This window comes from Chionomys nivalis (assembly GCF_950005125.1).
Source record: "Chionomys nivalis chromosome 23 unlocalized genomic scaffold, mChiNiv1.1 SUPER_23_unloc_1, whole genome shotgun sequence".
NCBI classification, from domain to species: domain Eukaryota; kingdom Metazoa; phylum Chordata; class Mammalia; order Rodentia; family Cricetidae; genus Chionomys; species Chionomys nivalis.
The window spans coordinates 2,250,020-2,278,008 of NW_026646869.1; the positions used below are offsets into that span (position 1 = coordinate 2,250,020).

Genomic DNA, 27,989 nt, shown 5'->3' on the forward strand with positions numbered 1-27,989 from the left:
AGAGAAACTGGGAGAGAGAGGAAGAGAGAAAGTGAGGAAGAGCACTTGAAAGGGAAGAAAGGAAACAGATGTGTCTGGCTAGGGAGAAAGAGACACTGAGTGTGGATAGAGGGACTAGAGGAGGGAGCTAAGACGGGAGGGGTGGGGAGTTACACAGGAGCTGTAAGGTTAAGGAGAGGGAAGGTGACATAGGCACTTAGGCAGACAAGGGGAGGGGGGAGGGAGAGAGAGAGAGGGAGAGAGAAGGAGAGAGAGAGAGACAGAGAGAGAGAGAGGGAGGGAGAGACGGAGAGAGAGAGGGAGAGAAGGAGAGACAGAGAGACACACACAGAGAGAGATACACAGAGAGAAGCAGACATCAGGTGTGGAGAGACAGCCCTGAGAGGCAGTGTGTGAGGTGACAGATCCTGTGGGACACCAGAGCTGGGTAAGTCCCTGGCTGGGCTGGGAGGGACTTGCCTGGATGCTCATTCCTGGTATCTCAGGACTTGTCTTGGGTAGTTGACAAAGATGCTTTGGGGGTTCATGAGAGAAAACAGGGACAGGTAGCCCAGGGCACCCTGAAGGAGGCAGGGAGCAGAATCCCTGCACATAGAGGGGGTCACATTCCTAGCCAGAGTTCAGTGGGCAGGAATAAAGGAGCCCCTATTCTTAAGGCCTGACTGCAGACAGCTGCCCCCTCCCCACAGCTGCCAGGGCCGCCCACCTCTCTTGGCACTGCTCTTGGTATGTGATCCCTGGCCATGACCTCCCCATCCCCAAACAACAGTTTCTTTCTCCGCAGCATTCTCTGACCTCCCAGCCCTGACCCCAACTCTGTCCTCAACCCCGTCAGCAGAGAGACACAGCCCCTTTCTCTTTCTCCCAGAGCTCTCAATGGAGCAGGACCGACCCCGGAGCAGCCTGAGCCTGGCCAGCAGCGCTTCCACCACATCTTCTCTGAGCAGCCCGAGCACCAAGGTTCTTAGAGTTCGCAGGGGGATAGGGAGGAGGGGGCGAAGGGCGACCCTGACCATTTCCTAGCTGTGGTTCTGTGCCACCACAGGGCTCCAGTTGTCAAGGACAAGGTTCCTTAGTGATTGGGTCTGCCAGACTGGCCCCTAGTTGAGCATCAGCTGCAGCTGGAACTTGGAGACATTCCCAGCTCTGTCCCCACCCTCTCAGTCTTCCCCAAACCTAGACTGAAAAGAGGTGGCTGCTCCTGACTAGTTTAGGGGACTTCCTCTCCGTCTACTGTTGGACTCTAGTGTCCAAACACTGAGGAGGAGTCGCCCCCAGAGACCATCTCACATACCATAGCCGATGCAAAAGCATGAGGATTTTATTAATTCTGTCATGACAGGGTCCCCCAGCATTCGGTAAGCCGAGGGACCCCAAATAGATGGCACAGGCTACTTTTAAAGGGGCCACAGAAGCAAGGGGGGTTGTTCTTTGACTATTTTGATTGGCTTATTTGAAAGGGCTATTACCAATAATTGACTGGAGAGCTGTTGCCAGATCAGGTGAGGTAAGAGGTCATTTTGACCCCGTTATCCAGGGGACTGAACCAAAACATACGTATGTGGGTAATTGTTCAGGAACTGAGTACGTGAGAGTGTAGCTGTTAGGTCCTTGGTTTCCAGGGGAGGAAGGGAAGCATTATGGCACAGAGGCTGAGAGGATTCAGAATTGTCAAAATGGCTTTAGAATTGTCTTAAAGTCTTACACTACAACAATGGAACCCACCCACTAACAACCAGGCATGGTGGTTCACAACTGTAATTCTGTATGGGGAGATGGGGGCAGAGATATAGATTGGCCTAGGTGAGACCCTGTCTCATGCGAGACAAAAATCCCAAACCAGAGCCAGGTATAGTGGCACATGCCTTTAATTCCAGCACTGGGGAGCAAAGGCAGGTGGATCTTGGTGAGTTTGAGGCCAGCCTGGTTTACGTAGTGAGTTCTAGAACAGCCAGAGCTACACAGTGAGACTCTTTCTTGAAAAACAACAACAACAACAAAACAAAACACGAAAGAAGAAGCCAGGTATGGTGGTACACACCTCAAATTTCAACATTCAAGAAGTAGAGGCAGGAGGATCAGAAATTCAAAGTCATCCTTGGTTACATAGTGATTTGAGGATAGCCTGGGCTACATAAATATTACCTAGGACAAAGTTAACCTTACTCCCTTAAATTCAGAACCCAGACAGAGATTTGGTTCCAGCCTTGGTCATCCGACTCCCAAGGAAGAGTCCAAGGCTGCTTGGACATGGGGGTCTGTACAGTCTGTGTCGACAGGTGCCCCTCTGAGAGAAAGGAAGGGTGAGAAGCCCCATCTCCACCTTGAACTCGGTTGCTGAGGAAGTCTCTGCCCAGCATCAAAGACCCTCTTCTCTCCATTCGCTTCCCATGACTTCTGTGGGAAACTCCCAGCCCATACGCCCTGTGGGGATTACAGAGGGTTTTTTTGTTTGTTTGTTTTTGTTTTTGTTTTGGGGGGCATCTCTAGCTGTGGCAGCCAAGAGCGTGTTCTTGTCAGGGGCATCTCTACAGGGTCTCATGGAGCCCAGGCTGCTTGACTTCCTAGGCAGTCAAAAAATGACCTGAACTTGTTATTATTGCTGTTGTCGAGACAGGGTTTCTCTGCGTAGCCCTAGCTGTCCTGGAGCTCGCTCTGTAGACCAGGCTGGTCTCAAACTCAGAAATCTGCCTGCCTTTGTCTCCTGAGTGCTGGGTTTAAAGGCGTGGCCACCACCCGCCCACCTTGAACTTCTGATACTGCTGCAGTCTCCAGCGGGATGGAATTGCAGGTGTGAACAACGCTAGGACTTGAATTTGCGCTGCGCTTCACTTACGATGAGGAAGCACCATGTAAACAGAGCTAACTCAAATCCCTTGTCATTGGTTTTGTTTGCTTGTTTTGAGACTTCGTCTGAAACAGCACAGACTATCCTGGAACTCCCTTGAATCCTGATCCTCCGTCATCCATATCCCAAGGGCTGGTTCCATAGGAGTGCTGTCTTGCTCAGCCTCCTGGCCTGACCTCTAAGAGAGGTCACTGCAGAGCCAGTCCCAGGAGAGAAAGGCAGGGTTTTTCTGTGTAACACTCTTGGCTGTCCTGGAACTCTCTCTGTAGACCAGGTTGGCCTCAAACTCACAGAGATCCTCCTGCTTCTGTATCCCGGGTGCTGGGATTAAAGGTGTGCGCCACCATGGGCTGGCTATTCACTTCTGTTCTCACACCTAGAAGCCTACCCGTGCGGTACACAGGGTCCATGCCTTTGGAAAAAGGAACAATGCACTTCGGCGAGACCCCAACCTGCCCGTGCACATACGTGGCTGGCTGCATAAGCAGGTAAGGATGGCGGGAGAGCTGTGTCCCTGGGTGCTGAGACTTGCTGTTGAGTTTCCTTCCTTATTCTCGACGTGATGGATATGACATGCCTCTGCTGCCTGACCCTCAACCTCTTACTCCTTCCTCCGAACATCTGTGTTTGGACTATTTCCTGTTCCTGGCCCCAGGACACAGGTTATGTGCACATGAGAGGAACAGGTATCTGAGCATCTAAAATCAAGGTGGAGCACAGAGCTTGGTGGCACATGCATTTAATACCAGAACTCCTGAGGCAGAGGCACACAGATCTCTGTGGGCAAGCCTGTCTACATTCCAGGGCAGCCAGGACAACATAGAGAGAAAAAGTGGCCAAGCTTAGAGCCAAATGTGCTACCACTCAGTCAGGCACCCAGCTTTCTCTTATAGGAATCCATCGTACCAACACATACCTATTGGCCACCCCAGGCCCTTTAGGCTCTCCTTCTCCCCCTCCCTTCCTCCCTCCTTCCTTCCCTCCCTCCGTCCCTCCGTCCCTCCGTCCCTCCCTCCCTCTCTTTGCCTGCCTCTCTCTGGGTCTCTGCCCCCATCTCTCTTTCCTCAGGTCTCTCTGGACCTTTGTCCCTCTGTCTCTGTCTTTCCCTCCACCTAGTCTCTGTCCCTCTGTCCCCCGGGTCAGGTCACTTTCTCTATCTACTTTATCTTCTCTGTTTCTGCTGAGGCACTTTCTTTTTTTTTTTTTTTTCTTTTTTTTTTTCTTTTTTGCAGTTCTCCAACTTTATTTGAGATTCAGTAGGTTGGTTCTCATCCACATTGACTGTCTGTAGATTTTTGAATGTGGTAACAGGCACGTAAGTTACCAATGTGTAGAGTTTGTTTGGTGAGTTCTCATCCTCATTACGTTTTCTGGACAAACGTACCCGGATACGATATGGAACATTCCTTATTCCTTTGGCCCAGACGGCTTTATTGAGCCTGGTATCAATCCGCACATCTGGAGTCCCCATCTCCTTCATGGCAAATTTCCGGATTTCTTTGAGTGCCCTAGGAGCACGCTTCTTGAAGCCCACGCCATGGATGCGCTTGTGAATGTTGATGGTATATTCTCGGGTCACCACCTCGTTGATGGCAGAACGGCTCTTCTTCTTCTCGCCACCCTTCTTTGCGGGAGCCATTCTGCCGGGCCCAAACTGAGGCACTTTCTTATTTCTCTCCCTAGGACAGCTCAGGCCTCCGGCTGTGGAAACGCCGTTGGTTCGTCCTCTCGGGACATTGCCTCTTCTACTACAAGGGTCAGTGTCCCGGCTGGCCCTTTCCCACCAGTTTCTCTCCCAGGCTTCCAGTTGCCCTGACACCTTCCTGACCTCTGACCCTAACTGCCCTCTGCAGACAGCAGAGAGGAGAGTGTCCTGGGCAGTGTACTCTTACCCAGCTACAGTATCAGGCCGGATGGGCCAGGAGCCCCACGGGGCCGGCGATTCACTTTCACAGTGAGTATGTTTGTGGGTTCTTGTTAGGTGGTAGGTGGGAACTTGAGGTCTTACTGCACTTCCTCTGAGTTCTGGTTCCAAACCTCTGTCCCTCGCAGGCAGAGCACCCGGGCATGAGAACCTATGTCCTTGCAGCTGACACACTGGAGGACCTAAGAGGCTGGCTGCGAGCTCTGGGGAGGGCCTCTCGTGCAGAAGGGGAGGATTGGTGAGTGACAGCCAGGCACATTCCCCATCAAGCTCCTCCCTTTGTAGGGCAGTCATTTAAATATGCAATTAGTAGCTATCACTACGTGAACTCTACCATCAAAGACCCCTCCCCCACAAGGAACTTTCTGCAATAGCAAAAAGGTTTTCTCTTTTAAGATCTGCCCACCTTCTTGTCTACTGACTTCTAACTGACCCTCTAGTCAAGGTATTCTGGAGCCTGTCCTGAACTGGCTCTTGTAGACCAGGTTGGCCTCAAACTCACAGAGATCCACCTGCCTCTGCCTCCACCACCGCTGGCCCATGTCACATTTTTAAAAAGACTTGTTTCTTTTTATTTCATGTATATGAGTGTTTACTAGCATGAACCACATATGTGCGTGGTACCCTCAGCGGCCAGAAGAGGGTGTCAGATCCCCTGGAACTGGAATTACAGTTGTGAACTGTCTCCAGGGTGCTAAATTGAAGCCAGGTCTTCTGGAAGAGCAAAAAGTGCTCTTAACCTGAGCTGTCTCTTCAGCTACAAGGCCAGGCCACATTTTAAAATATAAAAAGCCGGGCAGTGGTGGCTCACGCCTTTAATCCCAGCACTTGAGAGGCAGCAGTAGGTGGGTCTCATAGAGTTTGAGGCCAGCCTGGTCCACAAAGTGAGTTCCAAGGCAGCCAGGTTGGTTGCACAGAGAAACCCTGTCTTGACAAACAAAGCAAAACAAAACAAAAGCTTGTAAAATTTACTTATTACTTTTTTTTAAAGATTTATTTATTTATTATGTATACAACATTTTGCCTTGATGTATGCCTGCACGCCAGAGGAGGGCGCCAGATCTCAGTACAGATGGCTGTGAGCCACCATGTGGTTGCTGGGAATTGAACTCAGGGCCTCTGGAAGAGCAGCCAGTGCTCTTAACCTCTGAGCCATCTCTCCAGCTCTACTTATTACTTTTTATGTAGACCAGGTTGTTCTGAAAACTCTCTATGTAGACAAGGTTGGCCGCCTTTGCCTCGGGATTAAAAGCAGGCATGTACAACCACATGTTTTTGAACAAGGTCTCGAATAGTCCAGACTAGCTGTGTAGTTGATCACCTTGAACTTCTGATCATGCCACGGCCACCTTGCTGGAATTCCAGATGTGGGCCCCCTCACTTGGCGCTGTAGGGATTTGTCCTCGGGAATTCTTTTTTTTTTTTTAATATTTATTTATTTATTATGTATACAATATTCTGTCTGTGTGTATGTCTGCTGGCCAGAAGAGGGCACCAGACCCCATTACAGATGGTTGTGAGCCACCATGTGGTTGCTGGGAATTGAACTCAGGACCTTTGGTAGAGCAGGCAATGCTCTTAACCTCTGAGCCATCTCTCCAGCCCCGTGTCCTCGGGAATTCTTGTATACCACTAGGCAGGCACTACTGACTGAGCCACACCCCAGCCCTGTGTGAGTTTTTGTTTGGTTGTATGTCTGTGTGGGTGCTAGTGGAGGCTAGAGGTGTTGGGTCCCTCTGGAACTAGTTACAGGTGATCACGAAGAGTCTCTGAAAGAGGAGCAAGCACTCTTAACTGCTAGGCTACCTCTCCAGCTCCTGCTATTTACTGGGGGGTGAAGCCAGGATTTCATACTTTAAGCAAACTGTCTAGCATCGAGTGACCTCTCCAGCCCTAAAAGTGTGTGTGTGTGGAGGCCGGAGCAGGACAGCAGGTGTATTTTTCTTTAAGATGTATTTATTTATTATAGTTATAGTATTCTGTCTGAATGTTTGTGTGCTGGCCAGAAGAGGGCACCAGATCTCATTGCAGATGGTTGTGAGCCACCATGTGGTTGCTGGGAATGGAACTCAGGACCTCTGGAGAGCAGCCAGTGCTCTATCTTGGAAACAGGGGCTCACTGAGCTGGAAGCTTGCCTTAGTTAGGCTGGATGGCCCATAAGCTCTCAGGGTCTAACTGTCTCAGCTCCTCGGTTTCCGTGGGTATGCCTAGCTGTTTGTTGTTTGTTTAGTTTTGGATTTTGAGACCAGGTCTCACTGTATAAGCCTGGTTGGCCTGGAACCACCTGCCTCTTCCTCCTCCCCAGGGCTGATTTATTATTATTATTTTTCCCCCGGGCAATGGTTCCATTTATACCCACCCACGATGGCCAAATGTTAAAAAAAAAAAAAAAAAAAAAAAAAAAAAGACCAACCCAGGTCATAAAGTTGCTGCTTCAAAACAATATCACCTCAACCTCCATTTCCCCCCTCAAATGTCGACTGTCTCGGGGACTTTCCCAGCTTGCCCAGTTCCTAGCCTCAGGACCCTGGGTCCTGTGCCAGTAGACCCAGTGACCTTTTAGGAGCAAGAGTGATGTCATTCTCTGTGCCCATTTGCTAGTGGACTACCTAGGTCACCTGCACGTCCCCAGCCGGGAGAAGGCCCCGGGGGTCCCGGGGGGCCTCCAGAGGGGAGCAGAAGGGAAGAGGGGCGCATCTCAGAATCACCAGAGGTAGCTCGGCTCTCCAGAGGTCGTGGCAGCCATGGAACGTACAGGTCTAGCCCTACAGCTGAACTGCAGCCTGGCACGGGGAGTAGGAGGACCAGGAGCCCAGAGTAAGTAGGAACACTTTGGGGACTTAGGGCGGAGCCCTATCATTATCAGGGAATGGTATAAGGGAACTGGGAGTTAAAGAAGTAGTAGCCGGTTGGAGGCGTGGCTTAAGGGAAAGATAAGGCCTGGAGAGACTTTGGTGGTGGCTTGCTCCTTCGCAAAGTGGATCCAGCTGTTCCCAAAGGGAACTCACCCACAATCTGTCCAGCAGAGAGGGGCAGTGCAACCTGGAAAGCCAGACATCCTTGTTGGGTACTGAGGTGGACTGGAAGCAGAGGCTCAGACTACCTCTGTTCCCTGGTTCTTTCCTCTCCATAGGCTGTTCTCATCCCTCTCCCGCCCGCCTTCCCCTCTGAGCCTTCCCCGCCCTCGTTCTGCTCCCGCACGGCGACCCCCTCTCTCAGCAGGAGAGATACAGTTTCCTGCCCGACCTCACACTCCCTTGAGTCGCATCGATGTCCGACCTCCTCTGGATTGGGGACCCCAAAGACAGACCCTTTCTCGACCACCCACTCCACGCCGCGGACCCCCGACCGAAGCTGGCGGAGGGCGGCCTCCCAGGAGTCCCCAGCCCTGGAGACAAGAGCCTAGAACACAGGTGCGCGGACAGAGCGGACTACATTTCCCATAAGGCTTCAGAGCTCTCTTTCCAGGCCAGTGATCGAGTCGCTCTGGCATTATGGGGATTATAGTTCACAATGCAACTGGTTTTCCCCGCCCTCCAAATCAAAGGCAAATGGGTTTCATGCCCCATCAGGCCTCAGGATTATTTTTGTGACATTGCTCCTATGTATTGTGGGTATTGTAGTTAATAATGCTCTACATCAGATGGAGGCATAGTTTGGTTTCCAGTTATTGTTTCAAGATAGCGCCAGCTACTTGATAATTTCTCTAAGAGTCACGGATTTATAGCCTAGAATATCTGCAGCTAACTTCCCACAGCCTCTAACGGTTTTGACAGGCTTGTGTGTGGAGCCACTAGATTTGAGGGTGTGTGTGTGTGTGTGTGTGTGTGTGTGTGTGTGCTCTGAACCCACAGCCTGGCCATTCTAGGCAAGCACTCTACCACTGATCTACTCCCCAGTCCTCTTTTTAACTTATTTTGAGACATGGTCTCCCTAAGTTGCCCAGGCTGGCCTTGAACTCACGCTGTAACTTAGGCCTCCAGAGTACCTGAGATGACGGCCTATGACACTAGGCCTAATTTTTTTTTTTGTTTGTTTTGTTTTTCGAGACAGGGTTTCTCTGTGGCTTTGGAGCCTGTCCTGGAACTAGCTCTGTAGACCAGGCTGGTCTCAAACTCACAGAGATCCGCCTGCCTCTGCCTCCCGAGTGCTGGGATTAAAGGCGTGCGCCACCATCGCCCGGCTTAGGCCTAATTTTTTTAATTGATAATTATTGAGTTCTACATTTTTCTCTGCTCCCCTCCCTGCCTCTCCCCTACCCCCTTCAGTCCTCCCCCAAGGTCCCCATCCCAATTTACTCAGGAGATCTTGTCTTTTTCTACTTTCTATTTCCCATGTAGATTAGATCTATGTAAGTCTCTCTTAGTGTCCTCATTGTTGTCGAAGTTCTCTGGGATTGTGGTTTGTAGGCTGGCTTTCTTTGCTTTATGTTTAAAAACCACCTATGAGTGAGTACATGTGATAATTGTCTTTCTGGGTCTGGGTTACCTCACTCAAAATAATGTTTTCTAGCTCCGTCCATTCTCCTGCAAAATTCAAGCTGTCATTATTTTTTTCTGCTGTAGTACTCCATTGTGTGAATGTACCACATTTTCCTTATCCATTCTTCAGTCGAGGGGCATTTAGGTTGTTTCCAAGTTCTAGTGACGACAACAAAGCTGCTATGAACATAGTTGAGCACATGTCCTTGTGGCACGACTGAGCATCCTTTGGATATATACCCAAAAGTGGTATTACTGGGTCTTGAGGAAGGTTGTTTCCTAATTTTCTGAGAAATCACCACACTGACATCCAAAGGGCTATACCAGCTTGCATTTCTACCAGCAATGCAGAAGTGTTCCCTTTACCCCACAGCCTCTCCAGCATAAATTGTCATCAGTGTTTTTTATCTTGGCCATTCTTACAGGTGTAAGATGGAATCTCAGAGTTGTTTTGATTTGCATTTCTCTGATGACTAAGGATGTTGAACATTTCCTTAAGTATCTTTCAGCCATTTTATCTTATTTTTTTAAAATATTTATTTATTTATTTATTTATTTCTTATGTATACAATATTCTGTCTGCGTGTATGCCTGCAGGCCAGAAGAAGGCACCAGACCTCATTACAGATGGTTGTGAGCCACCATGTGGTTGCTGGGAATTGAACTCAGGACCTTTGGAAAAGCAGGCAATGCTTTTAACCACTGAGCCATCTCTCCAGCCCTCTTTCAGCCATTTTAGATTCCTCTGTTGAGAGTTCTCTGTTTAGGTCTGAACTCCATTTTTTTTTTTTATTGGATTATGTGATCTTCTGGTGTCCAATTTCTTTTTCTTTTTTTTTTTCAAAAATTATTTAACTTGCCGGGTGGTGGTGGCGCACGCCTTTAATCCCAGCACTCGGGAGGCAGAGGCAGGCGGATCTCTGTGAGTTCGAGACCAGCCTGGTCTACAGAGCTAGTTCCAGGACAGGCTCCAAAACCACAGAGAAACCTTGTCTCGAAAAACCAAAAAAAAAAAAAATTATTTAACTTTATTTTATATGCATTGGTGTGAAGGTGTCAGATCCCCTGCAACTGGATTTTCAAACAGTTGTGAGCTGCCATGTGGGTGCTGGGAATTGAACCCGGGTCCTCTGGAAGAGCAGTCAGTGCTCTTAACCACTGAGCCATCACTCCAGCCCCTGGTGTCCAATTTCTTGAGTTCTTTGTATATTTTGGAGATCAGCCCTCTGTCTGATGTGGGGTTAGTGAAGATCTTTTCCCATTCTGTAGGCTGTCGTTTTGTCTTGTTGACCATGTCCTCTGCTTTACAGAAGCTTTTCAATTTCAGGAGGTCCCATTTATTGATTGTTTCTCTCAGTGTCTGTGCTCCTGGGGTTATATTTAGAAAGTGGTTCCCTATGCCAATGCGTTCAAGTGTACTTCCCACTTTGTCTTCTATAAGGTTCAGTGTGGCTGGCTTTATGTTGAGGTCTTTGTTCCATTTGGACTTGAGTTTTGTGCATGGAATAGATATGGGTCTATTTTCATTTTTCTACATGTTGATATCCAGTTATGCCAGCACCACTTGTTAAATATGCTTTCTTTTTTCCATTTGATATTTTTTTGCTTCTTTATTAAATATCAGGTGCTCAAAGATGTGTAGATTGATTTCCGGGTCTTCTATTTGGTTCCATTGGTCCTCCTGTCTGTTCTTATGGCAATACCAGGCTGTTTTCCAGTACTTTAGCTCTGTAGTAGAGTTTGAAGTCAGGGATTGTGATGCCTCCAGAAGTTCTTTTATTGCCCAGGATTGTTTTGGCTATCTTGGGTTGTTTGCTTTTCCAAATGAAGTTGAGTACAGTTCTTTTGAGGTCTTTGAAGAATTTTGCTGGGATTTTGATAAGCGCCACTAGGCCTATTAAGATCTTTCTAATCATTTTTATTTCAGTCTACCCAGGTCTCCTCTGGTTCTTCCACCTATCTGCAGCTGCCTCCGCGACCCCCTGGGACCCGGGCCTCCATGATTTTGCTGGTAGGGATCCACTAGAGTCCTCTCTTGCTCGACCACCCCACTCCCCAGGGTGTCTCTTGCTTGGCCCCTCCCACTCCCCAGGGCGGTTGTCTCTTGACCACCCCACTCCCCAGGGTGGTTGTCTCTTGGTCCCCCCACTCCCCAGGGTGGTTGTCTCTTGGCCGAGGAGCCTTGAATGGAGCATCCCGGTTCCCTGTGAAAGTTCTCTTCTTTCCCCATGGCCCATGACACAAGGCACTGAATGAAATAATGAGGACATGGCCACTCCTGGGTGTGGTTGAGGAGGTTTATTGTATACAGGAGAGAACAACCAGAGGCATCTGGAAAAGTCCGGACTAAACAGGGCCACGGGAGGAGAGAAAGGGGTGGGGAAGCAGAGCAAAGAGAGGAGCAGAGGACCTAGAGACCAAGAAGCTGTGTACTCAAATGGCTGAGGTTATTTAGGAATCAGAGAAGCTGGGGGTAAGGGAAGGGAGGGGAGGGGAGGGGAGGGGAGGGGAGGGGAGGGGAGGGGAGGGGAGGGGAGGGGAGGGGAGGGGAGGGGAGGGAAGGGAAGGGAAGGGAAGGGAAGGGAAGGGAAGGGAAGGAAGCTCCTGGACTGGAGAGGTTCAGCGTAGGGCAGGGTGCTCAGGAGCCAGAACTGGCTATGCTGAGACTGGTGGCCAGTGTCATCTTTGGTTGGCCTTTTGTTCCTGGTTTCTTTGAGATTTAACAGGTATCACTTGGAGTTCTTTCCACAGTGTTCTTGTTGTGGTTTTCTTTCTTTTTTGTTTGTTTCTTTTTGTTTTGTTTTTTTCAAGACAGGATCTCTCTGTGTAGCCCTGGCTGTCCCAGAACTCACTCTGTAGACCAGACTGTCCTCGAACTCACAAAGATCCACTTGCCTCTGCCTCCCGAGTGCTGAGATTAAAGGCGTGTGCCACCACTGTTTGGCCTTGCGGTGGTCTTCAAATCACTGGGGAAGACCAAAGATTAAGACTTAATTCAAGTTTGAATTTGGCCTTAGAGCCAAAAAGCGTGCCATGCCAGTGGGGTTAAGGAAGGGGCTATTAAAACGAACATCAAAACCCTTTGACCCTCGAATTTTCTCATTCTTAGCCAGGTCCCCCAGCGGACTCAACTTTGCACCAGAGTTTGGAGACAGATGTAAGTTCTCTCAGACCCAATCCCTGTCAAGCTCTCCGAGTTAAAAAGAAAAGGTTTAGCCAGTGGTTCTCAACCTGTGGTTTGCGACTGTTATGATTTTTTTAAAAATGCTGCAAGATCCCAGGCGGCAGTAGGCAGGCAGAGGGCTCTGGGAGCATGGGAGTGGGCGTAGCTTATCTCTTAAAGTGACGACAATCATAACAGCGACCCCTTTGGGTTATATATCAGACACTTACATTACAATTCATAACAGCAAAACTGCAGTTATGAAGTAGCAACAAAGTAATTTTATGTTTGGGGGGTGACCATAGCATGGGGAAGTGTATTAAAGGGCCACAGCTTTAGGAAGGTTGAGAACCACTGCTCTAGATGGAGCTGGGAGGGGAAAAATCAGCTGAGGTTCATAAACATTTCCTTCTCCACTTCCCCCAGACTTTGTTGACCAAGCTGTGTGGGCAGGACCGGCTCTTGAGGCGGATTCAGGAGGATCTAGACAAGAGGCAGGAGGAGAAGGTGCAGAAGGGGAGGATCTTAGCCCTCATGTCCTTGAGTGCTCCCATGGAGGGCTTGTCCTCTTGGGTTGGAAGTGGCTTCTGAAGTCTGACTTCTGTTCTCTGTGCAGGAGCAGCTAGAGGCAGCCTTGGAGCTGACCCGGCAGCAACTGGGCCAAGCTACCAGGGAGGCTGCAGCTTCTGGGAAGGCCTGGGGTCGCCAGCGCCTTCTGCAGGACCGGCTGGTGAACGTGAGAGCCACTCTGTGTCACCTGGCTCAGGTGAGCATCTGGGTCCGGTGAGAAGGACTCTCAGGCTTGTGCAGGCTGTAGTGGAGGCTGTCGGGGCTTGGAGGTCATTCCTGAGCCATCAATCAACCCAGTAACAATTTTAAATCTATAACCTCTTTTTTTTTGTTTTTATTTTTTATTTTTTTGTTTTTTCAAGACAGGATTTCTCTGTAGCTTTGGAGCCTGCCCTGGAACTAGTTCTTGTAGCCCAGGCTGGCCTCAAACTCACAGAGATCCACCTGCCTCTGCCTCCCGAGTGCTGGGATTAAAGGCGTGCGCCACCACCGACTGGTTTAAATCTATAACCTCTTAAACATGTGTTCTTATTATGTGTGTGTGCACCAGTGTCTCCCATGGCATCCCTGTGAGCGTCAGAGGACAGCTTGAAGTTGCCTTTACCAACCGAGCCATCTTCCTAGCCTTCTAGCCCCTGGAACCTATAATCTTTTTTTTTTTTTAATATTTATTTATTTATTATGTATACAATATTCTGTCTGTGTGTCTGCAGCCAGAAGAGGGCATCAGATCTCATTTCAGATGGTTGTGAGCAACCATGTGGTTGCTGGGAATTGAAGTCAGGACCTTTGGAAGAGCAGGCAGTGCTCTTAACCTCTGAGCCATCTCTCCAGCCCCCAAGGAATCTATAATCTTGATTATTATAGAAGGTATGGGGCACGCAGCCAAGCAGCAACAAAACTGAACTTAGTCGCTTGAGATGGTAATGATGATGATGATGATGGCTTCATTGAGACAGGGTTTCTTCAGCCCTGGCTGTCCTGGAGCTCACTATGTAGACCAAACTGGCTTCAAACTCCCAGAGATTCACCTGCCTCTGCCTCTGAGTGCTGGGATTAAAGGTGCATGCCACCACACCTGGCCGAGAGGATGATTTTTTACAATGTATTTACTATTTTCTATTATACATACGTTGTGTGCATATGAACATGTATGTGCACACATGTGAACACATATGTTGGGTGTCGTGTGACTCAGTCGAAGGAAGAAGGTCACTGCAGAGTTAGTTCAGGCTCTGTGGCAGCAGGGAGAACAGTTTCTGTGAACTGAACCCCAAAGAGCCCTGCAGGAGCGTAGTTACTTATTATTACACAAAAGTCGTTTTTCGGGCAAAACAAATCCCTCTTACCAAAGATCTAATCTCTGTGTTTCATGAAGGAAACATTGCACGCCTGCCACTTTAGTCCTGGTTGTGTGCTGCGTGCAGCACCCAATAACGCCAGACGCTCCAGGTGTGCCAGGACCCTCTGTGTCCAGGGTCATGCAAAGGCCGTAGAGCCCCTTCAGACAAACAGCCCTGCAGATGACAGAACACAACCACTCTTTTCTACTGCGACTTCTTCAAGGTCTAAATGCCTCCAACAAGCAGCTGTTTCGTTCTGCTGTTTTATTGTTTCCCCTAGATACAGCGACTCTGCTCGATTTTTCCCCCTACACACATACATGTGAACCAGGCCCTCAATCCTAAGACGATCTGATTTGATTTTACCTAATTTTTTAAAATAGTCTCACAGTGTATTCCCAGTTGGCCTGAACTCCCAGAGTTCTGCTCCTTCTGCCTTCCTGTTACTGGAATTAAAGGTGTGTGCCACCATGCCCTGCAAAGTGAAACAAAGGGTCAGCCTATTGCTACTGTAGTTGTTATGTATTCTGTGTGCTGGCTTGATGAGAGGTCTCAGCAGGGGAGAGCACCAGCCCCCGGCCTCAGCACATGATCTCGGAACCCGCGTGTTCGATAAAGAGAGCCAACCACAAGACGCTGAATCTTGGGTGCCTTGGTCCTGGGCTTCTTACCTTCTTTGTTTAAAGGCTTTCTGACAACGTACTGGCGGACATCATCTTCTTTAGAAAGATTAAAAAGCTTTCGGATTCTGCTAGCTCTTTTAGGTCCCAACCGACGAGGCACAGTAGTATCTGTCAGTCCAAGAATGTCCTTCTCTCCTTTTTTTACAATAACCAAGTTGAGAACACTCAGATTGGCATCCACAATGCATCCTCAGACAGATTTGCGCTTCCTCTCTCCGGTTTTCCTTGGTCTATAACAAGAATGCCCCTTACTCAACAGCAGGCGCATTCTGCCATGGAAGCCCAGGACCAAGGCACCCAAGATTCAGCGTCTTGTGACTCCACATGTCCTGCAACACAAACGCCGGCGTATTGCTCTGAAGAAGCAACGAACAAAGAAAAACAAGGAGGAGGCTGCAGAATATGCTAAACTTTTGGCCAAGAGAATGAAGGAAGCCAAAGAAAAGCGCCAGGAACAGATTGCCAAGAGGCGAAGACTGTCCTCGCTGAGAGCTTCTACTTCTAAGTCTGAGTCCAGTCAAAAATAAGTCTGTAAGGGTAACAAATAAATGATCAGACCTTGAAAAAAAAAAAAAAGAGAGAGAGAGAGCCAACCATAAGCCGTCCTTTCCGCTCACTTCCAACCATGCATGAGCATTTGCACACACGAAAGAAATGATTCAAGTGAATTGTATATACGTGTGTGTACGTGTGCCAGAGTGCTGGTGCTGGCCAGAGAGCATCTTCCAGGAGCTGGCTCTCCCCTCCGCTGTGCAGTTTCTGGGATGGACTGGGTCTTCAGGATGGCTGCCAAGCGCCTTCTCCTGTTGGCCTCCTCACTCGCTCTCCTTACGTGATTTTGACATGAACTTTCTGGCTTTGAATGGACTCTCCCTCAGTGTTACCATGATCTTAAAAATGTTATTTAAACACTTGGGTCATTTCTCTAGAGAAGAAAAGTAGTATGGGGATTTAAAAAAAAAGAGAGAGAGAAAACTAGTATTTGAAGAGGCAGAGGCAGGGGATGCCTATGACTTTGAGGTCAGCCTGCCTGGTGGACACAGTGAATTCCAGGACAGCTGGAGTTACATAGTGAGACTGTCTCAAAAAAAAAAATGTATAGGAGAGCTTGCTCGATGATTAAAGAGCACTTTTGCTGTCCTAGAGAACCTGGGTTCAATTCCCAGCACCCACATGTTGGCTGATAGCCATCTGTAACTCCAGTTCCAGGGAATCTGACACCCTCTCTGGCCTCCGTGTACATGATACACACACAAACATGCAGGCAAAACACTCATGCCTGTAAATACATCTAAACGAAAACATCGTATCTACTTCATAGGATCCTTGTGAGGATCATGTTAAAACACAGACATGAATAGATACTTCTGATCTTATCTGTAGGCTGCTAGGATCAGTCCATGTTCACGGGGATCACTGAAGCATGTGGCCTGGTGTTCCCAGTAGTTCAGGCAAAGTCATGGAGTTGAAGTCCTTCTGGAGTGAGACTACCCAGAGGAAGCCTCCCCCTCCGCTGGGGCAGGATCTGGTGGTTTGAGGGACTAACCTTGTATCTCCGCCTTTTTTGGGATTCTAGGAACGAGAGCAGGTTTGGGACACCTACAGTGGCCTGGAGCAGGACCTGGGCACCTTAAGAGAGACCCTCGAATACCTTCTGCACCTCGGGTCTCCCCAGGTACACCCTCACCCTTTCCTCCCTGCCCACAGCACCTGAGCCACAGGCTCTCAGTACTTCAAGTCCCACCTGGGAACTGTGGCCATGCCAGCACTGTCCGGGAGCCGAGTCCCATCCCCTGGATTGGTGACTGGGAACTGTGGCCATGCCAGCCCCGTCCGGGGGCCGAATCTCATCCCCTGGATTGGTGACTAATTCAGCACTGTCCGGGGGCCGAGTCCCATCCACTGGATTGGTGACTTTCTTCTTGATGTGACCCAATATTTGACAAGAAGCAATTAGGGGAAATGTGTTATGATAGGTTGTATTTGGTTCGTGGGGTGAGTGTATGGTTCTTCACTGTGGGGAAGGTAAGACGGAGCTCATGGTGGCAGGAATAGGGGCTGGGACTTCTCCGATCTCACTGGATCAAGTTGCAGAGAGTCAGGGCTGCAGAGATGGCTCAAAGAGCACCTGCTGCTCTTGGAGAGGACCATGGTCCAGTTCCCAGCACCCACACGGTGGCTGTCCACATGCACCGCACTCACACGCGCATCCTCACATACAGAAACACATCTACTCCTATTTAAAATCATCAAAATAAACATGAAAACCAGCAGAGTCAGGAAATGCTGGCTAGAGTGGCTCTAGCTCACTCACTCTTCTCTTCAAACAAGTCAGAATGCTTTGCTTCTGTTTTTAGATTTTAAGATTTATTATTCTTTATTTAAGTGTGTGTGTGTGTGTGTGTGTGTGTATGTGTGTGTGTGTGTATTTTTTACCTGTGTATGTGTGTGCCCTTGGAGGCCAGAAGAGGGTGTTGGAGTCCCTGGAACTGGAGTTACAATCAGTTATGTGGGTGCTGAGAACCAAACTTACGTCCTCTGGAAGAGCGCAGGAGCTCTTCACCCCCGCCCCAGACAAGGTCTCTCTGTTACATTTACATAGCGGTGGATGTCCTAGAACTAGCTGTGTAGACCAGGCTGCCCTTGAACTCCTAGAGATCCACCTTCCTTTGGCTTTCTCTTCTGTCTCTTTGATTCATTTTGGGGTCCCAGCCTGTGGGACGCTGTGACTTAGGTCCGTGTGGTCTTCCTCTCTCAGCTAACCATCTCTGGAAATATCTTAGATGCAGCCTAGCCATCAGACTGTGTCCCAGCCTCTTCTTCCTTCCTTTCTAAGTCCTCTATTGTCCTAAAGACCTAGCTTCCGAAAACCGCTCTCTGGCTGGTTCTAAATGGCTCCTCTCACATGGAGCCCTGCTTGCACCATTAAATGCCACAGCTAAGCCTGGCTCCCCCCACCTCAAATGTTGATGTCTAGCACCCATCTCCAGCCAGTTGCTGTTAAGTTTATCCTGGGGATTTTCTGTGCATTGGCTCTCTCTCCTCTCCCAGCTTTTCTCTCTTCTTTCCCCTTACATTTTGTGTGTAAGTGTGTGCAGGTGCGTATGCCTATGTGTTTTGTGTGTGTGTGCCTTTGTGTTTTGTGTGTAAGTATGTGCAGGTGCGTGTGCCTGTGTGTTTTGTGTGTAAGTGTGTGCAGGTGCGTGTGCCTGTGTGTTTTGTGTGTAAGTGTGTGCAGGTGCATGTGCCTGTGTATTTTGTGTGTAAGTATGTGCAGGTGCGTGTGCCTGTGTATTTTGTGTGTAAGTGTGTGCAGGTGCGTGTGCCTGTGTGTTTTGTGTGTGTGTGCGGGTGTGCCTGTGGAAACCGGGGAACAACATCCTCGGGCACCACGCACCTTGTTCCTCGGACCAGGTCTCTAGGCTAGTGAGCCCCAGAGATCTGCCTGTCTCTCCTTCCCCAATGCCAAGAGGACAAGCTTTTACCTGTACGTCTGACTTTATCTGAGTTTCCGGTTTTGAACTTGGGTCCTCAAGCCTGCATGCAAGCCCCTTGCCGGCAGAACCGGCAGAACCGTTTCTCTAGCTCTCGTTTTTTGCTATTGTTTGTTGGTAGTGGGGCGGAGGGGCGTGGTAGAAGCCAGGGTTTCTCTGCGTGGCCCTGGCTGTCCTGGAACTGGCTCTATAGACCAGGCCGGCCTACACCTCACAGAGATCTGCCTGCCTCTTCCTTCCCAGTTAGTGCTAGGATAAAGGCGTGCGCCACCATGCCTGACTTTTCTCTGCTGTTTTTTTGAGACAAGGCCTGGTGTTGTAGCCATGTCTGGCCTTGAACTAATTTGGCTAGAAAATGTGGCGATCCTCTTGTCTCTGTCCCTCAACTGTTCATCTCATCCAACCTGCTTTAAGCCTGCTGTAAACAGCCCATCGTGAGCACCTGTATGCCTGGCTGCTCACTTGTTTCTATAGAACTCCAAATTTTGTCTGTAGGGGTTGCACCCCTGTAATCCAAACAATCAGGAGACCGAGGCAAGATGATTCAAAATTCCACCACCACCTGGCCATAATTTATTTTTAAATAAAAAAATAAGTATTATGAACAGGACATATCAAAATAAAAAATAATTAATTAAAGGTTTGCTGGACCTGCCATAACAGAACATTGGCTCCAGTCAGACAGTGGTGGCACACTCCTTTAACCCCAGGACTCGGGAGGCAGAGGCCAGCCTGCCACAGAGCGAGTTTCAGGACAGCTAGGTCTGTTACATAGAGAAACCCTGGCTCGAAAAAACCAAAAATAAATAAGTAAGGACACTGTTTCAAAAGCAAAACCAACAAGAGCAATGGGCTTTATAATGAAATGAGTTAGACTTAGCGAAGCCACAGACACCACCAGTTATCTCTAAAGCTGTATAAAACAGGGCTGTTCTTCTAGGGAACTTGGGATTCAATTCCCAGCACCCACATGGCAGCTCACACCTGTCTGCAATTCCAGTTCCAGGGGATCTGACATCCTCACACAGACAGAAATGCAGGCCAAACATCAGTGTATGTGTGGGAAGACAGGGAAAAGACCTGGGCACACTGTGTCTCAACAGCTGTATAAAGCAGAGGTGTGCCAGGTCACAGACAGGAGAGGCAGCAGTGTGAGATGTGGGCTCTCCAAATTGGTGTCCCTAGTGGCAGCGTGCAGATCTTGTATATGTTTGAGAGCATGCGGCGGCAGACATGGCTCAGTAGTTCCAAGCACTAACTGCTCCCTGAGAGGACTGGAGCTCAGATTCCACATCCACATGAGATGGCTCACAAACTCCTGCAGCTCCACCCCCAAGGGATCTGATGTCTCTTCACACATCAGCGTGCATAGAGGGAGACACATCCATACACATAAATAAAAATAAATAAATCTTTAAAAGTTTTTGGGCTGGTAAGATGGCTGGCACTTGCCAAGACTGATGGCCGAAGTTCAATCCCAGGGACCCACACATTGGAAGAAAAAAAAATTCTCACAAGCCTTTTAACCTACACACGCACAGGGACCATGCATGGCACATGGAGTTTGTAAAGGCTAGAAACCGTCACCGCAACCTCCACAGCTGACGTTAGAGTCTTCTGGGTGGCCCACCTCTGGTGCCACCCTTGCATGTTTTCCTCTTGAACAAACCCTTTCCTTCCAGGACCGAGCAGCTGCCCAGCAGCAGCTATGGATGGTGGAGGACACGCTGGCAGGCCTAGGTGGCCCCCAGAAACAGCCCCCACATACTGAGCCCAAGTCTCCATCCCCTGCACCCCAAGGAGAGGAGTCCTCAGAGCAGGAGGTGAGATTTCCAGCTCCTTCCCAGGTTCCTGTCTTGCCTGTCCTAACCCAGTGAGTCCCCACCCACCTCTTTCCTTTCCCCTTGATCACCCACCCAGTCCCACGACTGTAGGGGTGGGAGTCGGGAGGGAGGGCATGGAATCCCTGGGACTGGTTAGAATGGTTGGCAGCCATCATGTAAATGCCGGGACTTGAACCTGGGTCCTGAGCGAGAGCAAGTGCTCTAACCACTTGGCCACCTCTTCAATCCCACCCTCTTCTATTTGCTCCCAGGACCCAGCCCCAGGCAATGGTACCCTCCCCTTTCAGACTGGGTCTTCCTGTATCAACGAGACAGTCCCTACAGACACGCCTACAGCCCAAGCCAATCACAACATCCCCTCAGGGGCACCATGTGTGCACTTTGTGTGTGTTGTGTACTCACATCACAACGTTCATGTGGAAGTCAGGGATAATTCGTGGGAATCGGTTCTCGCCTTCCACTGTGTAGACCTTGGGGATGAGACTGAAATCATTAGACATGGTGGCCAGCACCCTATCTACTGAGAGAATGCACCAGCCCCTAATTTAGTGTATATATTGCTACTTTTCTTTGGGGGGGTGTTTTTGTTTTTGAGACAGGGTTTCTCTGTGCAGCCCTGGCTGTCCTGGAACTAGCTCTGTAGACCAGGCTGGCCTCGAACTCACAGAGATCCGCCTGCCTCTGCTTCCAGACTGATGAGATTGAAAGCTATACTACTGCCAAGTAATATATTGTTATTTATTATTCTGTTTGGTGCTCTGTGTTGTGTGAGTTGGTCAAAGAAAGAGGTCAGTCCAAGGAGACTGTGTGGCAGCAGGAAGGCCCAGTCTCTGGTGACCTGAACTGAACAGCCGCGCAAGGGCACACTTATTGATTGTTACACAAAGTTGTGTTTTGGATAAACAAGTTCCTCATTCCCAAGTCCTTATTCTAGTTCATATATTTCTCTAGAGGAAGCTATCACACCCTGGCTATTTCAGTCCCTTTGTGACCACCTGCAGTTCCCAGTAATCCGAGAGCTTCAGGTGCACCAGAAGCATTTGTGGCCAAGGTCACGAAAAATCCGCAATGTCCCCTTCAGAAAAAAAACAAACCCTCTCTGCTTTCCATTGTGATTCTTCACGGTCAAAGCACTCTCGGGAAGCCACCCTCCACTCAGGTCTTCCCTGCCACAGTGGCTGCTAGGTTCCTCCCACACTTCTCCGTCCGACTCCTGACTTCTGTCCACCCCAGCCACTTAGGGCATCCGCACCAAAGACGACATCATCAAGTGCGCTTTGGTGACCTGCCGAGTTTTTAGGGTACTTACAGGAGCGTGCATGTGTGACTTAGCCTCAAAGGCAGTTGCTCCCCTGGGAAGCCCATATCGTCCAGGTCAATGCCATAGCATGGCACCCTGTGCGCTCCTGGGAAACCTCACACGTGTGTCGGTGTTCACAGCGCCTCCGGCTCTTCACATGTCAAAAGGGGTGATACTTTTGATGTTGAGCAACTTGTTCGAAGTCACACAGCCAATAAGTGGCAGAGATGGGGTTTGAAATCAGTGTATCTAGCTCTGGGTTTGTAATCTTAATGTTTTCCGTGATGTGCCCCCAACTGGCAAATACTTGAAAATCTGTGGTAGTAGTAATAATGAGAATGACAGACAATATTTGACCCCCACTTTTTCCTTCCAGAGCCTTCCGGAGTCACTGGAGCTTAGCGCCCCTCAGTCCCCTGAGGTGGACTGGGGTCAACCCCCAGGAGGTGACAGAGCCCTCCTCAGCCCTCGCTCAGGTGAGCACCCTGGTAGGGTGGGAATCTCTCTGTGATCTTGTTCTGACTAAGTCCCCTTCTGCTTTAAGGTGTTGAGTCTCCCAGGGTCTCCCGAGCATCCAGCCCTGAAGGTCGTCAACCTTCATCCCTGAACACTAAGGTAGACTGTCTCCGAGACACCTTAAATCTGCCTCATGTCTGTGCTCAATCACCTCTGACCTCCCAGCACTAGGAGAGGCCAGGTTGAAGTCCATAACCAGAGAGGACAGGATTAGTATCTCAAATATTAGTAGCTGTGTGATTTGGAGTAGTTACTAAGCCCCTCTGAGCCTCTGTACTTGTCATCTTTGGAATGGCACTAATAGCCTCGCTTAGCACAATGACATGAGATTTAAAATAAACAGGGCGTGGCTCAGTGGTAGAGCCCCTGCCTAGAATCCCCCAGTGAGGGGCTGGGGTGTGGCTCAGGGGTAGAGCCCCTGCCTAGAATCCCCCAGTGAGGGGCTGGGGTGTGGTCAGTGGTAGAGCCCCTGCCTAGAATCCCCCAGTGAGGGGCTGGGGTGTGGCTCAGGGGTAGAGCCCCTGCCTAGAATCCCCCAGTGAGGGGCTGGGGGCGTGGTTCAGAGGGGAGGCAGAGGGAGCTGCAGAGAGGGAGGCCTTGGGTTCATTCTGCAGCACTTCTCTGGCTAAAAGGACCAGCGTTTTCCACTTAGTATCAAGTTATTGGAGAAGCTGACATGCCCAGGAGCCTGATGCTTCCTTGTCGTAAGACAGAGCAGGTGATGGAAAGAGGCAGAAGATGTGGTAGGAGTCAGGTGCACAGAGCCTGGGAAGCCTTTGTTCTTAGGGGCAGGTCAGGGAGGGGGCGCAGCAGCCTCTGGTGTACAGGGGTCTCCTAAGCTCTAATGGTCTGTGAAATGCCTATTGGTGGGAAGTTCCTGGGACAAAAAGAATGAGGAAACTGAAGGTTAGAGTCTTGGTCTGTCTCTCTGCAGGTCCCCGTGGCGCGGCCTCGCATGAGTGCGCAGGAGCAGCTGGAGCGCATGCGCAGAAACCAAGCCTGTGGGCTCCCTTTTCCTCGTCCGGCCTCCCCGAGACTGCTGACCCTCGGGAGGGCACTGTCACCAGCTGGACGCCAGCTTGATTTGGAGCAGAGGGTGAGGAGAGTAGGACCTTGGATTAGAGAGCATCTGCTCCGAAATCGAATGTTTCTTTTTCTTTTTCTTTTCTTTCTTTTTTCTTTTCTTTTTTTTTTTTTTTTTTTGAGACAGGGTCTCGTGTATCCCAGGCTAGCTTTGAACCTTAGCTACTTAGCTAAGGCTGGCCTTGAACTCTGGCCTTCTGCCTCCACCACTCCTGTGCCGTGAGATCACAAGCATGTGTCACCACGCCCATTTCTGCAGTACTGGGGGTAGTGCCTAGAAGGCAAGCAATTCTACTGGTCAGCCATTCCCAGCTCCGCTGCTTTTCCCATTTCCTTGTTGCTAACTAAGTCATCCTGCCCTGTACTTGAGGAGGTGTTGTGGGAGAGTCTCTTCTGGGGAGAAGCCGCATACACAGGTTCACTCAGTCCAGAATGGAAACTCTACAGACCACAGTAATGACTGCACCAAGCTCCAGTTTGGTGAGCCAATGAGGTTTTACGGGGTTACTAACAGGAGTATGTGTCAGGGGTTACCTGCCGTAGCAGGGGCAGCCTAAAAATAGCGCATTGCCAAAAAGCCTTCTCCCAGGACTGACAGCTGACGAAAGCTGCAGTGGCGACCCTGGCTGCAGAATGAAAGCTCGGCCAGTAGCTTTTTTTTTTTTTTTTCTCGAGACAGGGTTTCTCCGTAGCTTTTGGTTCCTGTCCTGGAACTAGCTCTTCTAGACCACGCTGGCCTTGAACTCACAGAGATCCGCCTGCCTCTGCCTCCCGAGTGCTGGGATTAAAGGCGTGCGCCACCACCGCCCGGATCGGCCAGTAGCTTTTATTTCTGTCTAGCCATTCTTCTTCTGTATGGGGCCCTGGCTTTACCTCTCATCCTGCTTGGCTTGCTTCCTCTGCATCCTGCCAACCACTCCCTTCTCAGAGTTCTCTCTGTCCTGAAAATCCTGCCAAGCTAGTGGCTGGTCAGCTGTTGTATCAAAGCAGTCAAAGTGACACATATTCACAGTGTACAAAAGTATTATTCCACATTTCCCTCTTTTTGTCTAAATAAGAAGGAGAGGTTTTAACTCTAGCACAGCAAAACTTACACAATCAGAACAGTTACCAGGTAGGAGTTAGACTGCTGTGTCCGGCCCCTTAGTGTTTGGCATTTGGAGAGAACACTCCATTATCATTCTATCCGATGAGCCCAACACTCTGTACTAGTATCTTCTATCCTAACTAAGGAAAACTGCAACCATAGCTACCTAGTCACCCACTCCCTCAGGAGCGTGCAATATTACCTTAGTAAACAGGAAGTGCGGACATCTGGCAGCCTCAACAGTCACCCAAGGTTCCTCTGCGACACTGGGGCATCCAGTCTTCAGCCTACAGGTCTAGAAAATCTGGCAGACTTTTCTTCTTTTACCTTCCTTCCTTTCTTCCTTCCTTCCTTCCTTCCTTCCTTCCTTCCTTCCTTCCTTCCTTCCTTCCTTCCTTTCTTTTTCAAGACAGGGTTTCTTTGTAGCTTTGGAGCCTGTCCTGGAACTCACTGTGTAGACCAGGCTGGCCTCGAACTCACAGAGATCTGCCTCTTCTATAATGTAACTTTTTTTTTTTTTTTTGGTTTTTCAAGACAGGGTTTCTCTGTGGTTTTGAAGCCTGTCCTGGAACTAGCTCTTGTAGACCAGGTTGGTCTCGAACTCACAGAGATCCGCCTGCTTCTGCCTCCCGAGTGCTGGGAAATGTAACATATTTTTGACTTACATTTGGAAGTTAAGACATTTTAAAAAAATAAATATAGGTTGGTTTAATTCAGAAGTTTTTATGAAAACCCAGGGTCTCTCAGCAGCTGTTGTTCATGTATCAGCAACCAGACATTGAAGGAGAACACAGTAACACACAGGATTCAGGCGCCTGGGGAATACACAACACAGTAACACGCAGGATCCAGGCCCCTGGGGATACACAACACAGTAACACGCAGGATCCAGGCGCCTGGGGAATACACAACACAGTAACACGCAGGATCCAGGCGCCTGGTGTCCCCGTCTCTGCATGGCTTATTCTTTTCTTTATTACTTTACTTCCTTTAAAGACTTTATTATTTTGGGGCCAGGCGGTGGTGGCATGTGCCTTTAATCCCAGCACTCAGGAGGCAGAGGTGGGTGGATCTCTATGAGTTCAAGGCCAGCCTGGTCTACAAGAGCTAGCTCCAAGGCTACAGAGAAAAACAAAACAAAGCAAAAAAGACTTTATTATTTTTAAACTATTTTTGACTGTCTATATCCCTTTTCTTTTTTTCTTAAGCTTACACACTTGTTAAACACACGGTAACCTGTTTGGAGGCTGTTCTGTCTGAACCTGCTTTACTGCGTATCTGTAACCTTTCCTGTCTGCACGAGCAAAATCGTAAACTGCCAAGCAGCTTAGCTCACCGCGTGCTGGCAGCTCAAGCCCTCAGGCTGCGGCCAGGAGACCTCTCCGTACCTTGGACTGCATGAGAGACTGTGGGTCTAGCAAGCCACGTTTGACCACATTTTTTTGTGTGTTTGGAACCTTTTGTAAAGCTTTCTCAGGTTTATATGGAATTAGGTGCCTGGACGTCGGGTGCCGTTTGTAGTCAGGCCTTTCTTTGGCCCCCATCTCACAATGACGTGGAGACCGTTACTAATGGTGAACACTGACGGCCTCGGCGTCTTTCTGATTAGCTCTTGTCCTTTGATTAACCCGTTGCCATGCATCTGTGTGGCGCCACACGGCTCATGGCGTCCGCCTCTCACCCTGCTTGTGTTGCCTCCTCTGAGTCCCTCTGACAACTCCTTTTCTTCCCAGCATCCTCTCTGCCCCCAAATCCTACCGAGCTGTTGGCCGGTCAACTTTTTATTAAACCAATCAGAGACACATATTCAAAGTGTACAAAAAGATTATTCCACAAGGTAGTCTGGCAACTTGCTGAGGTTCTAGGCCAATGAGAGATCTTGTCTCATACCCAAGGTGGAGGATCAGAGAAGGGACACCCAAGGTCATCTTCTGACCTTCCTGAGCACCCACGAGAAGATCGGGAAGGAGGGAGGGCTGAGGAGAAGAGAGGAGAAAGGAAGGGAGAGGCTGGGGAAGGAGGCAGAGAAAGCAGGGCTTCAATGGCAAGAATTCTACCTTTTCTTCCTTCCCTTCCTTCCTTTCCTCCCCTTTCCTTTTTGCTCCCCTCTTTTCTCCCCCACCACACTCTCCTTTTATTTCCATTTGGACACTATCTCGTGAGTACTCTGACCAGGCTGGTCTTGAACTTCTGACCGTTCTCCAAGGCCAGATTCTAACCACCTAATTCCTTCCAGTCTGTTGTCGGAGCTGCACAATGGCTCAGGAGTTCTGGATCCTGGAGTAGGTATGGAACCCAGTGGTGAGTGGAGATGGGGGGTGGTCTGGATGCAGACAGGGCAGCAGTGGCATTAGCACAGTCCCCTGTGCCCCAAACACAGCTCCAGAGACCCTGAGTTCCTATGGCATCAACAACAAAGCCAGGAAGGCCCTCACACCCGGTCAGGAACTGCAGAGCTCCAAAGGCCTGCTTCATCCAGTAATGGCGACCTTACTGCTGGTCTGCCTGCAATGCCTAGGGCCTGGCTTCAGAGTCCGCTGGACATAGGCTAAGAAACACAGCTCCCATCAGGCCTTTGGGGCTTGTTGACTTGACACCATGGCTTATTTTCTGTAGCTCCAGGCCCTCCACAACCTGCATGCCAACACCCAAAGGCCACCGGGAGCGGGTCCTCAGTCTCTCCCAGGCCCTAGCTACAGAGGCTTCCCAGTGGCGCAGGCTGATGACTGGTGAGGTGTCCAGGATCTGCACCCCTGGGTCAAGGGCGGAGGCCTGGAAATGTGGAGCTCCGAGGTCTAAGTTAACACTTCTCCTTCTCCATTTAGGCTCTCCAGGGGTAAATTCGGACTCGAGGGGAGACTGTCTCCCACCAGGCTCACAACCTCCCAGTAAAGAAGTGCACCAGGTCACCTCGTCCCCAGCGTCTCCCAAGGCTAACTCTGCCCCGGGGAGCAGGCGAGGCCTGGCCCAATGGGAACCCAGCTGGGACCCTGGGACCACCCCTGCAGCTCCACTGCAGGATCAGGGGGCGTGGCCCCTGAGGGTCACTCTGCTGCAGTCCAGCTTTTGACTTTCCTGTTTGCACACCGCTCCTGTGTGACACAAGCAGTATGCGCCGCCTTGAGGTGTAAGATCGGTCAGGACCACGGGGGAGAAGTGTGTTCCAAACAGGTGTTCTAGGAGGGTGGAGCTACAGTGGTCAGACTGATTATCCCCACACTGTCCAAACTATTAGTCAATAAGCATCTTTATTTTCTCTGAGGCTGTGCCATTGTGATCAGGGCCTTAGATTCACAGGTATGGAGGAACCTGCCTGACACCATTTTGAAGGCAGGAGCCGTTACGCCGTGTCTCTACAAACAAGCTTCTATTTACTGTGAGAGTTGAATTACTCTCTGTTTCTTGGAACCTGACCTTCCCCAACCCATGACGTTGATTTGGTTTTGAGAATACCCTGGCCCTCCTCGACCCCTTGGAGGGTAACCATAGGATGTTTCTTTAAGGTTCTTTAAATTCCTTTTTGGCCCACTGTCTCCACTCTGTCAAACTACCCATGCTTTTACCCTTCAAAGGGGCCCAAGTGGATCCTCTGCTGTTCTCTTTAACCCAATTTAGGAGGCAGTCTCTGGCCAGCTCTTCCAGGCACCCCAAC

At 49.7% G+C, this 27,989-nt stretch overlaps 2 protein-coding genes across 7 annotated transcripts; one reads left to right on the forward strand and one right to left on the reverse strand.

Moving 5' to 3' along the window:
- The first annotated feature begins 246 nt into the window (after positions 1-246).
- Plekha4 (pleckstrin homology domain containing A4) lies at positions 247-27,989 on the forward strand. Of its 6 annotated transcripts, none has more exons than XM_057761121.1 (20): positions 247-427; positions 869-960; positions 3,229-3,336; positions 4,532-4,604; positions 4,702-4,802; positions 4,901-5,010; positions 7,375-7,590; positions 7,907-8,186; positions 11,182-11,265; positions 12,364-12,411; positions 12,844-12,924; positions 13,034-13,183; positions 16,590-16,688; positions 20,190-20,330; positions 22,028-22,127; positions 22,196-22,266; positions 23,102-23,263; positions 26,574-26,623; positions 26,954-27,066; positions 27,163-27,989. In XM_057761121.1, the coding sequence occupies exons 2-20, from the start codon at positions 877-879 to the stop codon at positions 27,405-27,407; spliced, it is 2,316 nt and encodes a 771-aa protein (XP_057617104.1). In that variant the 5' UTR covers positions 247-427; positions 869-876; the 3' UTR covers positions 27,408-27,989. The 6 variants fall into 6 exon arrangements, with proteins under 6 accessions (XP_057617104.1, XP_057617107.1, XP_057617105.1 ...); XM_057761124.1 differs by having other exon boundaries at positions 13,040-13,183; XM_057761122.1 differs by having other exon boundaries at positions 3,232-3,336.
- On the reverse strand, positions 3,450-4,493 carry LOC130868876 (60S ribosomal protein L31-like). Its single transcript, XM_057760881.1, has 2 exons — positions 4,090-4,493; positions 3,450-3,546 (listed from the first exon to the last, which is right to left on the reverse strand). Exons 1-2 carry the CDS (start codon positions 4,485-4,487, stop codon positions 3,450-3,452), a joined length of 495 nt encoding a protein of 164 aa, XP_057616864.1. The 5' UTR covers positions 4,488-4,493.